The sequence below is a fragment of the Musca vetustissima genome, unplaced genomic scaffold (assembly GCF_032173495.1).
Source record: "Musca vetustissima isolate MV318-11 ecotype Yass unplaced genomic scaffold, APGP_CSIRO_Mvet_v1 utg13860, whole genome shotgun sequence".
Classification (NCBI taxonomy): domain Eukaryota; kingdom Metazoa; phylum Arthropoda; class Insecta; order Diptera; family Muscidae; genus Musca; species Musca vetustissima.
The window spans coordinates 29355-44254 of NW_026878469.1; the positions used below are offsets into that span (position 1 = coordinate 29355).

General features: G+C 35.9%; 1 protein-coding gene across 1 annotated transcript; it reads left to right on the forward strand.

Annotated features, from left to right (window-relative positions):
• Positions 1-3335: 3335 nt before the first annotated feature.
• Positions 3336-11037, forward strand: LOC133323220 (acyl-CoA Delta-9 desaturase-like). Its single transcript, XM_061532176.1, has 4 exons — positions 3336-3558; positions 10056-10392; positions 10461-10646; positions 10707-11037. The coding sequence occupies exons 1-4, from the start codon at positions 3336-3338 to the stop codon at positions 11035-11037; spliced, it is 1077 nt and encodes a 358-aa protein (XP_061388160.1).
• The last annotated feature ends 3863 nt before the right edge of the window (positions 11038-14900 follow it).

The following is a 14900-nucleotide window of genomic DNA, read 5'->3' on the forward strand; positions in this document are numbered from 1 at the left end:
AGTACTTCCGAAGCGCATAACGAAAAAGTCTTTATAAATTTTTTCCTCTGCCATTGGATTTTAGATGTTCGAGTATTTCCTGAGGGTGCGGTTGGAGAAATTTCGGATCTATTATTAAGTGAATTTTGAAATTAAAAAAGAAATTAAATTAAAAAAACATAAAAATAAATACGATAATAACGAAGTGAAATCGTATCGACGTTTTAAAGGATTAAAAATGTACGTAAAATTTGAAACATTTGATTTTTGCTAACCTTTTTTAAAAAAAATAAAACGGACATGTGGATAATGTGAAATGCTAAAAGGAATATTACAAAATATTAAAAAGTGAAATAATAACTAATAAAGTACAAAAACAAATGTGAAACCTAACCTCAAAATAAATTGGATTATCACATCATTGTGGATTGCTAAATTAAATAAAGGATCACTGAAGGGAGTGTTGAACACCAAGGATTATAATATAAATGATATGTCAAAACATATTGGGATCCTTAATTTTCAATACACGATTTATATGAACTTCTCTAGCGATTGAATAATCGATATGACAGTGGATAATCGATACTATTAATATCTATTTAAATTATTTTTATATCATTACACATAAAATAGTTAATGCGATATTCAGTAAAGATGGCAACACTGGCAAACACTTGTCGTCAGCGACATCTATTGAATGGGTACATCCATGGCACACGGAATAGGTAGTCCATTTAGAGCAGCTGATGTCTTGATTAACTGTCAAAGTGCGTAATTTCTATATGGATTCAATGAGCAGTGTTGCCAACCATGTGAAATATTATAAGGAAAAATTTTATAGAAGGTCGGGACAAAAACAAAGGTTTTTGTTATAATACATCACCTTATTATTGCATCATGGGTACATCCAAAAATCGATTATCAAAAATTCAAACTTCATTTATTTTTGCCATAACTATTGACCTATTGCAATGAAATTGGTCATATGAAATGTAAAATTTTATAGTTTCTGGTGACATAGTAATCAATATTTTACAGTTTTCAATATGAAATATACGGGTATGTTCTGGAACTCACGGCGTGTTCCTTTCACTTCACACATACACTTCACCTCAGAAGTTACCTCCTGTTCTGCATCTCACGTGAATTCAAATTTTCGAACTGCGACAAAAATAAACGCCGACATTGTACTTTGCAGTAATAGTGTTGCCATACAATATAAACTGTATTCGTTTTTAACATTGTTTCTGTTATTTTTTGTAATTTCGTAAGTTCTAACGGTAATTTTATTATTTTTTTAATATTTTATTATTCGCAACATAAAATATATGTATGGAAGACTCTGTAATATAATTAATTTGTTGATTGATTTATGTGGATCATTTGGTATCCCTATCTTCTTCGGCCTTACTTCAAATCAGCTATTTGTGTCAAGCGAGCAATCCAGTTGAAGAAAATGCAACACAAAACCTTAGTATACATTTAAAATTTGTTTTTAAACGCGTTTTATTTTAAATTTGTGATTTTAAACCAATTATACGCAATAATAACGTGTTAATCTATCATCATGTGCCTTTTTTATTTCAAAAAAGATTTTCTTTCATATAGAAAAACATGAATACACCCCACTCTCACTATGAAAATGTAAGTGTAAAGAATAAACCTCAAATGGGTGTAAAGTGTGTTACAGAACACCTCGGCGTGTGTTCGATACACTTCTGCCGTTGAAGTGAATGCCAGAACATGCCCGATAGTATTGAAGTTTTCTGATATTTCCCTCTGTAATATTTTTATACACATTATTTTCTCACTGGTGTTATATGAAAACGTAAATGCCTGCTTTGAATAATGCTCATCAATAGATGGCGCTGACCACATTTCTTTTCGCCATACGTTTTTCGCCTTACATATTTCAAATGAAAGTAGTGACATATGAATGGTACAAACGATATTTTATTTTTGATTTAAAAAATTGTAACTTTTCTGTTACACTGGCAACTCCGATAAAACTTCATTAAACCCGATTATGTGCTAAAGATATTCCAAAGTTGTGAAGAATTTCAGAAAACTTTAATTTTCTGTTAACATGGCATCTCTGTCAAACAATCCTTGATACTGTCGAATAGTGTATGTCATCATTACGCATTCTTTAAATTTAGCAGCACTGGCAAGCACTTGTCGTCAGCGCCATCTATTGAATTTGTAAATCCAAAAATCGATTATGCAAAATTCAATACTCATTTGTTTTTCCTATAACTTTTGACTGTATATACTGTAAAAATTTTTGTTATTTGAATTTTGATTGTAAGGGCAGTGATCATTTCAAAGTAATTTTAAGTGATTATTTATACTCTTTCGTGTCGAGCTTCATGATCTAAGTCTTGCAATGAAAAGGAAAGCCAGGAGAAGAACCTAAGTATCCACCGTTATGCGACGCGTTTCGCCGTTGGTTATGCGGCTCATCAGGCATATTGGGCTATGTGGCTTTACAAAGGTCGTACGTTGATAACTTGTAATTATTCCGCCCTGATGCGAAACTTACATATGCGAATTAAATTCAAATTTGTCAAAGTTCGACATTTGTCTTCATTCTAGGAACAGTCCTTTTCAAAGCAGATTTTTGTTATAGCGATGGATAATTAATCCACACACCTACAATTTCTTCCATGGTATACACATGTTTTTGCGCAACCGTTTTGGAAGTATGTTGATGGCTCAGAACGTTAAGTGGTCTGGCAGCATTTGTGTTGCTCCGAGGAGCTAGATACTGTAAAAATATAAATAAAATTTTTGTCGTAAGAAAGTTACAATTTCATACATCCATTAATATTAATTTTTTAATTTAATATCCCTCGCTAATATTAGTGTTAGGAATTTTTTGATGGATATAGTAAAGTAGATTATTTACTCTTTCATATGCCACCGATTATCTGTTCAAAGATTATACGTTTGATTTGAATCATATCCACCAATAGATGGCGCTTCCAACAATATACAAGCGTAGGTTGTGCAAAGTTTGGTTTAAATCGGATAGCTCGTTCGCATGCCATTTCAAAACTAATTTTAAAAATATTTTGACCATTTTGTGTGGATGGTACCCACCATCGAACTGGATTCACAATACTGCTACTCCTAGGATATTTGGTATTAACAATGTGATATATCGGTTATTTTGTGCACGTTTTTCAGATGCATTAAGCTAAACTTAGTCCACTTTTTAGGGTAGCGCTATATAAGAATATATAACATCCCACATTTTAAGGGCACCATATTATAACCCACACATAAATGTCCGATCTACTTGAGATATATTATAATATGATTCTATAATATTTTTTTCATTCCAGAGCAATATGCCACCAAATCTAAGCATCGAACAATCGACAACTGGCATTCTTGAGCCACAAGAAGCCGACACCATTGATGGTGGCCTGGTTAAGGACATTGAACAGCTGAAACATGCCAAAGATCGTAAATTACAGATCGTTTGGCGTAATGTCATTATATTTGTCTATGCTAACTATTCGGCCCTTTATGGATTATATTTGCTGTGCACCACGTGGATGAAATGGCAGAGTTATGTGTTCAGTAAGTATGAATAAAAAAATAAATGTTAAAAACTATTGGAAAATGCAAATGTCAAAGATCAGTATTCACTCAAATTGCGACACCATCAAACGTGAATTTTGGATGCACGCATTATTTTCATGATGTGCGGAAAAAAATAAGTAATTGGGGTTTCGACATAGCTCCCACATAAAAGAGTAGCGACCGATTTCAACGGTGAGATGTGCGGACTGATCTAACATAATGTAATGTTTAATCCTTAATTATCCAATATCCGTTACTGGAGAGTCGTAACAGATGGCGCCCAACATGGAATACTTTTTGATTTAAAATTATAATAAGAGACGTCGCATTATTGCTGTTAATGAGAAAAAACCTAGAGAAGAGAACAGATTACGTGATATACTTGGTAGGTGGGTGTAATGCATACCCACCGAATAGTATTAATTTTCGTACAGACATCGGGACACAAAAATTAAGTAACACGTCCTGTTCTTAAAACAAAAAAAAACAACCGATTTGTCATTGTTGCGCCCAAGAAGAGCTCTTGCATCCGTTCCCTAATTGGTTCCAACGATATAGAAGAGTCACTGTTTCGTGTTTGGATGGCATGCAACTGAATTTGTAAGCGGCTGCCTCAAATGGGACACCATTAAGACACAAATTTTACATTGCCTTTCACTATCCGTAGCTGGAGGGCCGTAACAGATGGCGCCAAACGTTATAGGTTTTTAATTAAAATAATAGCAATTGCTATATCGATGTAAATGAAAGAAAACTTATAGAGATAGACAGATTATCTGTCACAAATCGGGACTTTAGAACAACGCGAACTGGCCTATCCACTAACGATAAACTTAAGAAAGATTCTTCCACTCATTCTCTGTGATTGATTCTAACGGCGCGGAAGGTGTTTTGGTAATATGTGCCAAACATGACACCATAAAATGTAGATGTGTGTGTGTCTCAAATGAGAGTCGTAACAGATGGCGCCCACGTCGAGCACTAACGTTTTTTTATTTTGAATCTAAGCAAAATCAATTGCTATTTTGATGTTATTTATTTGGTTATGCATGACAGGCTAACGATACGGGAGCATACCAAAAAAAAAAATAATTCGACATTCGTTAGACTGCAAATTGACATTTCAGTGTTTTAATGTGTTTGCAGAAAGAAGTCCGGAAACGCATTTTGCATAATCTCCTTCAAGGTTCTGCTACATTTAATGTGACCATGGCCCTATGAAATAACCGAAGCTGTTGACATTCAGGGTTCTTTGTGAGTAACAACTTTTTCATAGAAACTTAACGTCGTTTGACAGGTTAGAAAATGTCCCTATATATGTGTACGCTATGCATATCCGGAGAGTGGTAAAAGATGGCGCCCAATATGAGATTCGAACGTCATAAAATTGATGTTAAAAAGGAAAAAAAAACTTTGAGAGGTGGGCAGATTAGCTGGTAATGTTTGGTAGGAGAGCGACACGGGAGCAAATTCCTCTTCTGGAATATGCAACTCGACCTTTCAGTGTTGTAATGCGATATCAGAGAGTATTTGAATACGCGTCGGCAACAACCGTTTTTAGATCAAGAATTTAGACCTAATGACATATGACCCTTTTATTCAATTTCCGGACGGGTCAATTAATGTCAAATATATCTCTCTCCAAGTCCATACTAAAAAAAATACTAATTATCGATATAATTTCCGACTAATATCGTGAAACGCGAGATTTAACCTACTGATGGTTTTAATTAAACTAAAATTAACACACGACCCACCCCTCCTCACTAAGCAAGTAACACATTTAGATTTGCTAATTTCTCGCACGTTTTTCTCTAATCCCCTGCCTGTGAACAAATCTAAAAATACCCCACATCAGTGACCATAACCTCACATAATGAGCTGTGCACCAAATCTAAGTCTATTGAAATAATTAATATGAGCAAAAAAAAACCCCAAACTGGAACTATATTTCATAAAACCACAATCATTAGCCAACTTAAATTATAAACTTGTTTCAAATACAAAATAATGCTGCGTGTGTTTCAAAATTATTGCTAGCTGAATTCTGAAACTGGAAAAAATTGCAGGTTTCATAATCAATTTCTTAAAGTAACAAGCTACCGAGTAAATATTTTTTTAATTGATAAACTAATAATTTTTACTTAGAACCTACAATACCCAACTAATTATGCCAAATATATTCAACACATGCGGGATAAATTTAGCGAAATCAAATAACTAAAAATGAAAAAAACCCAAAAACGTTTGGAAAATGCGTCACAAATGTCACTGTCTCACAAACCAGCTTCAATTGCGGGTATTGCAGTTGGAGATTAAATTTTTTTTGCGGCACTGCAATTCTGTTTATTGAACCTTTATGGGTGTTTCCGTTCCGCTGCGGGCCAACATTTTTTATTAGATGTTCAATTTCGTTCAACATTTTTTATTTATAATTTGGACATTTGGAACAGGTTTACGAAGAGGTTTTTTGTGCTTAAATAAGTAATTATTTTAATGAGAATATTTGATGTCCGTTCGGTTTTTTTAAAAAAATATAGAAATATTGAATTTGTTTGTTGTAGTAACAAAAATAACAATAACAACAAAATTGTTTTAAAATATTATATTTTAATGGAATTTATTATATATACATATTTTGTATTTAATTTCACCTCAATTCAGTTTGATTTTATAACCATGGACTTTGGTCCATGATACAATTCGGCGCAATTTATTTCAAGGCCGTATGACTTGTGGAATATATCTGGATTATTCTATTTTTGAGATACAATTTGTTACGAGATATTAGTCAGATTTCAGTTAATTCGTTTTCATAGCACATCTGTAGAATTATAACAAATGGCGCCCAACATGTAGTATGAACGTTTAAGGATTTAAATTTAAGTTGCTTCACAAAAGAAAACTTTTAGAATTGGGCAGATTTGCTGATAGGTTATAATGGCACAAAGTCTCTCCAACAATAATAAATCGATACTCCTTACTTACTTACTTAGCTGGCTTGTTACAGAACGGTTTTTCCATAAGCCATAAAGTCTTTAACTACCTCGAAGCTGTAGTTCTCAAGTTCCACAGTTGGTTGCTACTGGACGTCTTGCGCGTTGATACCATCAGCTTGGTCTTCTCGCCGTTTACTGCCAGACCCACTTTGGCAGACTCCTTTTCAATTTGTTCAAAGGTGGCTGTTACCGCTCGCAATGTTCGACCCATTATATCGATGTCATCGGCGTAGGCGAGTAACATGTGTTGTTTGGTGTACAGAGTGTCATTTCTGTTCACGACAAACTGTCACCTTGTCTGAATCCTCGTTCGGTATTGAAGGGCTCCGATAGGTCCTTTAATACTTTAACTGCTGACCTTGTGCCACTTAAAGTTATCCTGCATAGCCCTATTAATTTTACAGGAAGCAGACATGGCTTTAAACACCGCTGAACGGATAGGGCTGTCGAATGCGGCTTTATAGTCGACAAATAGGTGGTTTGTGTCGATGTGTTTTTCGTGGGTCTTTTCCAGGATTTGGCGCAGAGTGAAAATCTGGTCAATGGTGGATTTGGCAGATCTGAAGCCGCATTGGTATGGTCCGATGATGTCATTGACCATTGGCTTCAATCGTTCACACAGCACACTGGATAGCACTTTATATGCGATTTACTCTTATTACTCTATAGTTGGCACATATCGTCTTGTCTCCTTTTTTGTGCACGGGACACAGGATGCTGAGGTTCCAATTATTGGGCATGTATTCATCTAGCCAAATTGTGCTAATCAGCTGGTACATGCTCCTGACCAGCATCTGGCCACCAGTATTGAATAGTTCGGCTGGTAACCCATCGGCTCCTGCTACTTTGTTGTTCTTGAGCCGATTAATTGCTTCTATGACCTCATCTTGGCTAGGTGGTATACACTCTATAGCGTCATCTATTATTGGTTCTGGGGTATCTTCTTCATCGCCACTATTTGATACTAGAAGCTTTTCGAAATGCTACTTCCAGATCCTCAACACGCTGTCTGTATCTGTCACCAGGTTTCCTTCTTCATCTCTACAGGAGGATGTGCCTGCACCAAGGCCTTCGGTTTGGTGTTTTACTCGTTGGTAAAATTTCCGGACTTCATTCTCACGTTTTTCTTGTTCTTTCTTATTTTTTCTGAAAATACGTTTCTCCTCTCTCCTTTACTCCCGATAAACGATTTGCATCAAATTTGGATGCGTTTTTCACCTCAGTAGCATTACGACACTGTTGATCGTACCGTCGATACTCGTTAGAATCTGCAAATTGACATTTCAGTGTTGCAATACTTCCAGATAGTAGCCAAGCAAAGAATAAAATACTGTTATACCCGGTATTTAGATTAGGGACGATTTCTCACATACGTTGTAACTTTATAGTCACGCGACCTGGCGCCCAACGTGGCAAAGCAAACTTTAGATTTAAAATTAAGATTAAAACTGTCGTTTTGTTGTTGTTAATGAGAAAAATTCAGAGAGGTGGGAGGATTACCCTGATCTGCTTGGTATACCCCTACAATAATAATTCGATACTAGTTAGAATTTGCAAATCGGCATCTCAGTGTTGTAAAGTGACCAACCAAACTTTAGGCTGCTGATATCACACGATCAGTGTCAATTTTTCTAGCAATGACTTGGCCTAAAAAACAAAGACTTATCAGCGATATGCCCATTGAAGACTTACTCCATCTGTCTACTAATAAGTTATGCTATTCGAGCTATGCATTCTAGGTAGGTAGGTCGTATTTCGATCTTCCAATGACATGCGGCAGAAAAAGTTTCCATCAAATTTGGATGCGGGTGTCTCAAATGGGACATTGTGGAGTTATGAACTTGGTTTGCTCTTCCACTATCCATAGTTGGCGCCCAACTTTAAGCACGAACATTGTAGATTTTAATTTAAAAAAATGTTATTGAGAGGTGGATTGATTGCATGTCCTGCCTTGTAGGTTAACGATCCTAAATCCTCTTCAACAGTTCGATACTAGTTAGAATCTGCAAATGTGACATTTCAGTGTTGTGATGTGATTTACGAGAGTATCCAAGTCATAAACAAGATCTTTCAGATCTAATTAGTTCTGTTACTCGAGCGGTTCCGAAAGCATTTCAGATGGGTCTTGGCTCGATGTTTACGTGATATGCGACCGAACAAGACTCCGTCGAAATTGATTGAGGGTAGATAGCAGCTAGGCATAAATTGTAGAATTGGAATCGAGTGTCCGCCATGCTTTTATGAACAAATATTCGAACTTCTCATAAAGGTAACTCTTTATGACGCAAGTGATAATTTAGACCTTTTACTTATACAAGCAAAATTCTTACCCCTACATCGGCATAATAGGGATGTTGTCTGCTTGGGTGTTATAGCAGGATCACCTCATGGATAGGATTCCCCCAATCAGGCACCTCGAAAAAGATCAATATCATTGTGAGAGAGATCCGCATTATAGGAATGAATATCTAGATCAAACAGATCACACTATGACAACAGCAAGGAAGTGCAGTACTTGCAGCAGAAGAACGAAAGCGACGTATGCAAAGGCTAAAGGGCAAAGCAGAATGCTCGCGTTGAGCCATCCGTTGCGTTATGTGTTATCGAAAATACAACAACCACAAGGAAACGATAACACAAACGCTCGAAGTTGTTGTGCGCTGCGCTTCGGAGTTAAATATTTTTTTAAATTTTTGCGTGCGTTAACGCGATAACAAAAAACGCTCAACGCGAAAATTCTGTTTAGCCCTTAATAATTTTAGTTCAACGCAGATCAGCCTGGCACAGCCTCAATTCGGTTCGGGTACTAATTCATCCAGGTCTTAATACGATATTTGGTCGCAGAGATGCTTAGAGTACGTGGGTAATAGGTACCAATCGATCATACATATTCGCATTAGGAACGATCGGTGCTAGTTTCAGTTCTGTCATTTAACTGGTTCCTTTTTTCTACAGTCGTTCATTATTTGCTCTCGTTCACCCAGTTCCTTTTGATGCAATCGTTCAACTACATCTTCTCGTTTATTGGCCATGAACGACGGAACTTAATGAACTAGTTCCAGTTGTAGAGCAAACAGACGAATATTGAACGGCTTTAGAAACAGAAAACAGACTGGGAAACACATTTGGACTTCAAAATATTGCACGAATTGGAATCGAGGCTACGATCTGTTGTAGTCTTACTGTAAGATTTGAAGGATATTGTTGATTGAATGTGTAATAACCTGGGAGTGTTATGGAAATTTTAGAGTTCACAGGATTGCGCGAATTAAAATCTAGGGTGTGATATGCTGTAGTTAAGGTTGCATGGGCAATAATCAGGAGTGTTCTCAATTAGGTTGCAAATATTTGGATTATCGACGGATTAAATGTTGTCAGAGTGACTTGTAAAATCTAGAATAAAAATTATATCTCAGTATTAAAAAATTCCAAAAAGAATATTTCCATTTACTTACCCCAACACCCTTTCGATTTTTCTTACAGCTCTGGTCATGATGTATTTGGGTGGTTTTGGCATTACAGTTGGTGCCCATCGTTTGTGGGCTCACCGGGCGTATAAAGCCAAACTACCAATGCGTATTATGTTGATGATCTTCAATACAATGTCATTCCAAAATCCCATCTATATATGGGTGCGAGATCATCGAGTGCATCATAAATTCTCTGAAACTGATGCTGATCCACATAATGCCATGCGTGGATTCTTTTTCTCACACGTTGGCTGGCTGCTGGTGAGGAAACATCCTGATGTTATAACTAAGGGAAAAACTGTCGATTTGTCGGATTTGAAAGCGGATCCTGTGGTTATGTTTCAATTGAAGTAAGTAGAGGGTTGAAATAAATGCGATTTCTTTTAAATGTAACTCACCTTTTTATTTTGATTTCTAGGCACTATGGCGTCTTGATGTACACATTGACATTCATTTTGCCCACCATCATACCCATGATCTGCTGGGGTGAAACCATGGAAAATGCCTGGTATTTCTGTACCGTCTTCCGTTGGTATTTCATTTTGAATGGTACCTGGTGCATTAACAGTGTCTGTCATTTGTTCGGCAATAAGCCATACGATAAGTAAGCCACGATCTCCTATTTTAATTAGTTACATAAATTAATTTATATTCTCTTTTCTAGGAGCTATAATCCCGGTGAAAATCATGCCTTCTCGGGTGTAACCATTGGCGAATGCTATCACAATTATCATCATGTCTTCCCCTGGGATTACAAGGCAGCCGAATTGGGTGGTTCACGTAATAACATCAGTGCCGCTGTTATAGAATTTTTTGCCAAAATCGGTTGGGCCTATGACATGAAGACGGTATCACCAGATATTATTAGAAGCCGTGTATTGCGCACCGGTGATGGAACACATCCAGTTTGGGGTTGGGGTGATAAAGATCAGACCAAAGAAGAAATTGAAAGTGCGGTTATTGTTAACAACAATAATAATGATGTAAAGAAATAGGTGTAGAAAAATTATAATTAATTATATAATATGTGTGTATATGAATTTATTATAGGGGTATATATTGTTTTAAATATTTGTAAATAAATAAACTGTTACTATATATAATATAAAATAAAATTAACTATTTAAATTATTTGGGGAAACATCTTTAAATCTTGAGCTCTAAACTCCTAGAGGGAAAAGGGGTTAAAACAAAAACTAGCTTATAACAAGTGAAAAAGCGGTAAGTTCGGCCGGGCCGAACTTTGGATACCCTCCACCATAGATATATTGACAGGTACTAGATATGAAAATATAGGGAACATACCAAAAAGTGGACCTATACCAACATTTCTAAAAACGGATTATGTAAACCATAACACAAATTTTAGAAAATTTTAAAGGATAATTATGCCCTCAGCCTTATGGCTAATGAGGGTGTATACACTTTAACACGGTGAAAATGTGTAATCGAATATATTATATATACCCCATGTTTCTTTGGACCAAATCCGTTTCAGAAAATTTACGATTTCCAGCTTTGCCCATCTTATTATTTCTTCCAAGCTTGTTCAAATTCTGGAACTTCCAATCAGGGGCTAGGTCGCATAATGCGGACTAAAGTTATTTACTAAAACCAGAAGTTTTCTCTCTATCCTCCGCAGGTAAATGATAGATCATCTTTAAATACATTTCGGAACAAATAGTTATCTATTTTATATAAAAAAGGGGTTCTATATACTGACGAAAGCAAATTAACAATTTTTGGTAGAGAGATTTGTTACTATATACGACTACAAATTACCAAATTGCAGCAAATTCGGTTGAAAAATACGCTCAAGAACCCAAATACCGAAAAATGGGGGGACCCTTATATGGGGGCTATCCGAAAAAATGGACCTATATTCATAATTTTTGGTGGAGAGATTTGGAACCTATTAAGAACCCAATGTACCAAATTTCAGCATATTCGGTTGAAAAACAAAATGTAAAACAAAGTGGACTTATATGGGGGCTATCCGAAAAAATGGACCTATATTATGAAAAAACGATCCCAAAGCACACAAAATTGTTGGGTACCCTTATATGGGGGTTATCCGAAAAAATGAACCTATATTCATATTTTTTGGTGGGGAGATTTGCTACCCAATAAGAACACAAAGTACCAGCGAATTCGGTTGAAAAACGAGAGGAAGAGTGTCAAAAAAAAATTCGGAGGTACCCTTATATGGGAGCTATGCCTAAACGTGGACCGATATAACCCATCTTCGAACTTGACCTGCCTGCAGACAAAAGGCGACTCTATGCAACATTTTGGCGATCTATCTCAATTCGTTTAGACGCTAGAGTGATTACAACAGTTCTGGACAAAAAAGGATATGCTTAAATCGTCATATTAATTTTACATTTTGATCAAGAATATATATACGGAAATGATACGGAAATGATTATTTCGATGCGTTACAAACGGAAAAACAAAACTAATATACCAAAAGATACCAAAAATTACTAATTTTTAACATTAACTTCGGGGAAATGAGTAGAATGGGTGAACGCTTCAATAGCATCGGCGAAAATCTTTGATTATACAATGTGCGCGAATAAAAGTAATTGGGTGCAAGTCAGCGCTATAACCATTCACATTTAGACAATTTTTTTGATATGTAATTAGCATATATTATATATCTGGGACGATGAACCACTTGTCCGATTCCAAATCGTTAGAAACGGATTTGGTCCAATGAAATAGGTCTTAAACCAATATTTCTTGGATTCTATTAAAGTGGATTTAAGCCTGTTGTTAAAAACCCCAGTCAGGGACTTTGATGCACCATTTACATAAAATCGGACGAAAATATATATGAGAGCTATATCTAAATCTAAACCGATTTTCATAAAACTTATCGCACATCATTTTACACTTACTTTAGTACGCTATGCCAAATTCCGTGCAAATCGAAGGATATATAGGGACTTTGGTGCACCATTTACCTTAAATCGGACGAAAATATATATAGCAGCTATATCTAAATCTGAACCAATTTTTCCCAATTTCAATAGGGTTCGTCCTTAGACCAAATTTCATCCAATTCGAATAAAAAATGTTAACTGTACTTTTTTTACAATTTAACATGGACAGACGGACGGACGGACATGCAAAAATCGACTTAAGGGAACCCCCCCATTCTCAATTTTTTTTATTTTTAAGATTTTAAATGGGCTGGTAAATGAATACCAATGCTTGTTAAGGTTTGTAACTTTGCACATATATATTTGAAGATTTAAAAAGGAAGAAAAATAATTTACAAAAAATTTTTGTTGTTGTCTTGTTGTTGTTTTTTGTGAATAAAGAAAAGTCCTTATTTTTGATGGCGGGTGATAACTCCTCACTGGAACATCGGAATCCGAAAATTCCAACGGTGTTAGAAAGAGTACATGAGATGAACTAGGATTATTGACTTCGCTCTAAAATTAACAAAATGGTGGACCTTTGAAAAAATATTTTTGGAAAATCGCCGATTTTTTACCAAAACCCAAGTCAAAAAATAAGGAAGATCTTCACCGAGTGGTTTGGTAAATCCAAATTGTAGCTAAACCAAAATACTATATATCATATGATTATACCCTACACAACTATGTTGTCAGGGTATTATAGCTTTGTGCAGCCCCAAAGTTTGTAACGCCGCGAAATATTGGTCCTAGACCCACCTTTAAGTATACCGATCGTCATATCTCGACTAGCTGAGTCGATCTAGACATGTGTGTCCGTCCGTCTGTCCATTATAATTTGTAAACTCGATACAGGCCACAGTTATGGACCAATCTTCACGAAATTTTGCATGTAGGATGGTTTCTGGCCATTGAAGACCCCTATTGTTTTTGGAAGAGATCGTTTAATATTTAGGGGATGAAATGGACCAAAAACTTTATTTTTGTCGGTTTTTCTGGTCGCTTCAGAGGCCGCAATTATGGCCCAAACACCGCGAATTTTTGAATGGAGAAGGGGGTCGGACCAACGAATAAGCATGCCTGTTTTGATAAAGATCGGTCAATATTTAGCGGGTGAAATGGACCCGAACATTTGTGTGAAAAATGACAAAATTTGTATTCTATGGCGTATATATTTACCACTGAAGGACATATACCCGATAAATTGATAGTATATCCAAGGGGAGTGGTCGACCTTTAAATTGATACCAATTATATTGTCGTAGGTACTCGGATGCGGGAGTTACACTTAAATATTTACTATTATTATTAGTAACCTATTACCACACTGGAGGGCGGAAATATAGCTCTGATCGCTTTGAAATGTTCCATGAGGTTCCAGTTATGGTCAAGGACAAAACCTAAAATGTTAGATAATAATTTTTCGGATGAAGTGGACCGAAAACTTAATTGTTTGTATTTTTCGAGTCGAAAGCCGAACATCACAACACAACCCACTGTGAAGGGAATCTGGACAAGTAATTAGAGGGGATGTACTGATTATTAGTAACATTTGCTGACATCTAGCCAGTCAAAAGTGTGCAAATATCGCGAAATATTGCCCAATCTCAGAATATAGAACCACAGAAAGTTAGATTTTCATGGAAGTTGTGTAGGGTATCGTATGGTCGGCCCAGTCCGATTATACTGCTCCGCTCACTGGTTGAACTTATTTTTGCCACCTTACCTGAGGTCTTTAATTATCTTCTTACGTTTTCTGGTATTTCAAGAATTTATTCAACACAAAAGTGTATTCGAGGTATTCCTTAAAAATGATATTCCACTTACGAATATTAAAAATAAAGGTTAATAGAACGATCTCACTAACCACTTATTAACACCAATTAATAAATGATGATTAAAATATTGGACTCAAATGAAATATTTCAGGA

What these genes read in the sequence shown, in the direction of transcription:
- LOC133323220 (XM_061532176.1), top strand. Translation starts at nt 3,336, where the DNA reads ATGCCACCAAATCTAAGCATCGAACAATCGACAACTGGCATTCTTGAG. An exon ending in GTGGTTATGTTTCAATTGAA is followed by an intron (nt 10,393 to 10,460) that starts GTAAGTAGAGGG and finishes TTTGATTTCTAG; the next exon opens with GCACTATGGCGTCTTGATGT. An exon ending in GGCAATAAGCCATACGATAA is followed by an intron (nt 10,647 to 10,706) that starts GTAAGCCACGAT and finishes TCTCTTTTCTAG; the next exon opens with GAGCTATAATCCCGGTGAAA.